This window comes from Eurypyga helias, unplaced genomic scaffold (genome assembly GCF_000690775.1).
Source record: "Eurypyga helias isolate BGI_N326 unplaced genomic scaffold, ASM69077v1 scaffold41121, whole genome shotgun sequence".
NCBI classification, from domain to species: domain Eukaryota; kingdom Metazoa; phylum Chordata; class Aves; order Eurypygiformes; family Eurypygidae; genus Eurypyga; species Eurypyga helias.
The window spans coordinates 23,858-25,708 of NW_010229623.1; the positions used below are offsets into that span (position 1 = coordinate 23,858).

General features: G+C 56.0%; 1 protein-coding gene across 1 annotated transcript; it reads left to right on the forward strand.

Moving 5' to 3' along the window:
- Nucleotides 1-424: 424 nt before the first annotated feature.
- HRH2 (histamine receptor H2) lies at nt 425-1,527 on the forward strand (the record flags this gene model as incomplete). The annotated part of the gene is made up of 1 exon (XM_010160479.1): nt 425-1,527. A coding segment is annotated over exon 1 (1,103 nt), but the record flags the coding sequence as incomplete, so codon positions are not given.
- Between the last annotated feature and the right edge of the window lie 324 nt (nt 1,528-1,851).

The window sequence follows — 1,851 nt, forward strand, 5'->3', positions numbered from 1 at the left end:
AGGTTGTCCTTGGGAGGTGACAAAGCTCTGTCCCTGCTGGAGCTGGCTGCTGTCACCAAAAAAACACAGAGAGCACGTGAGACCCCATGGGACCTGACTCCATGGTCACTCAGAGGAAAGGAAAAGGCAGGAGAGGAAAAGGGAGCTGTTGAGACCCACCAGCAGCTGCCACAGGGATCAGCTCCAACACTGAGCTCACAGCTGGGGCCAACAGGCACAAGCAAATCACAGGGACACATCTTCCCCTAGAAGATGTCATTCCTAGCATACAACTGAACACCTGAAGTGACTCTGCAATGTTCTCCAGAGTCACTGTGGGCCCAAGGTCACTTTGGAAAGGGCTCTGGAGCTGCCTGACAGAGGATCACCCCAAATAGCTTTGGAGCCAGTGAGAGCAGGACTGCTCCATCCATGCAATTGCACTATGGATCCATGTGACAACCACACAAGCTCTGAAAAAGGGATGGAGTTCCCCCTGCAACTGCTGGTCGGGTCCTGCCTCACCATCCTCATTGTGATCACTCTCTGTGGTAACATTATCGTCTGCCTGGCCGTCACCCTCGACCGCCGGCTCCGCAGTCTGACGAACTGCATCATCGTCTCCTTGGCCATCACCGATCTGCTGCTGGGCCTCCTGGTCCTGCCATTCTCCGCCTTCTACGAACTCGCTAAAGTGTGGCCCTTCGGTAGCACTTTGTGCAACATCTACACCAGCCTGGATGTCATGCTGTGCACGGCTTCCATCCTCAACCTCTTCATGATCAGCCTGGACCGCTACTTTGCAGTCACCACACCACTACGCTACAGCCAGCTGGTCACTACCACCCGGGTGGCTGTGGGCTTGGTCATTATTTGGACGGTTTCACTAATGGTGTCCTTCCTACCCATCCACCTGGGCTGGAACACCAACGGGACAGCAGTCCAAAACATATCCCCCAACTGCAACAAGGAGTGCACGCTTGAGGTGAACCCTGTGTACGGGCTAGTGGACGCCTTGCTCACCTTCTACATCCCTTTGGTCATCATGTGCATCACTTACTACCGGATACTGAAGATAGCAAGGGAGCAAGCCAAGAGGATAAACCACACGTGGTGCTGCAGCAACAACACCCCCATGCCACCCATGGTGAAAGAGCACAAAGCCACCGTGACGCTGGCGGTGGTGTTGGGAGCATTCATTGTGTGCTGGTTCCCCTATTTCACAGTGTTCACGTACCGGGGGGTATGGGGGGACAGCAGGGTGAAAGGCACACCCATGTCCATTGTCCTCTGGCTGGGCTATGCCAACTCAGCCCTGAACCCCATCCTCTACGGGACGCTCAACAGGGATTTCCGAGTGGCATACCAGCACTTGCTGCGCTGCTGGAGGACTGGGGGTCCCAGGAGGTCTCGCCTGCCTCCCCTCCCAAAGGCCCAGTCCAAGGGAAAGAACTGCAGGCAGGACCAGGGCAGGCAGGAGGGTAAACCCCTGAAACTGGAGACGAGGAACGGGAAGGGGATCTTGCTGACCGATGGATCCCTCAAAAGGTAAGAGTCTTCTTCATGTGGGGCTTTGATGGTAGTCTGACCCCAGAGAGGAAGGCAGGGGTGGGGACCCTAAGTTGTCCATGAACTTTGAAGCAGCAATCCGGATAGCCCAGCAGGAGATCCTTTCCCAGGTAACTGTTGCTCTTTGCAGACACCCAGAAATTCATCACCACAGGCGGGATGCCAGCTCACATCCCTCCGTGCTGGCAGCACAGGTCCAGCTGTGCCAGCTTCACACACAGCTGGCCCCCCCTGCCATCGCCACCCGTTGACAGGGAGCACAAAACATCCCTGGCTTTGGTGGGTTATGGGGACAGTTTTGCC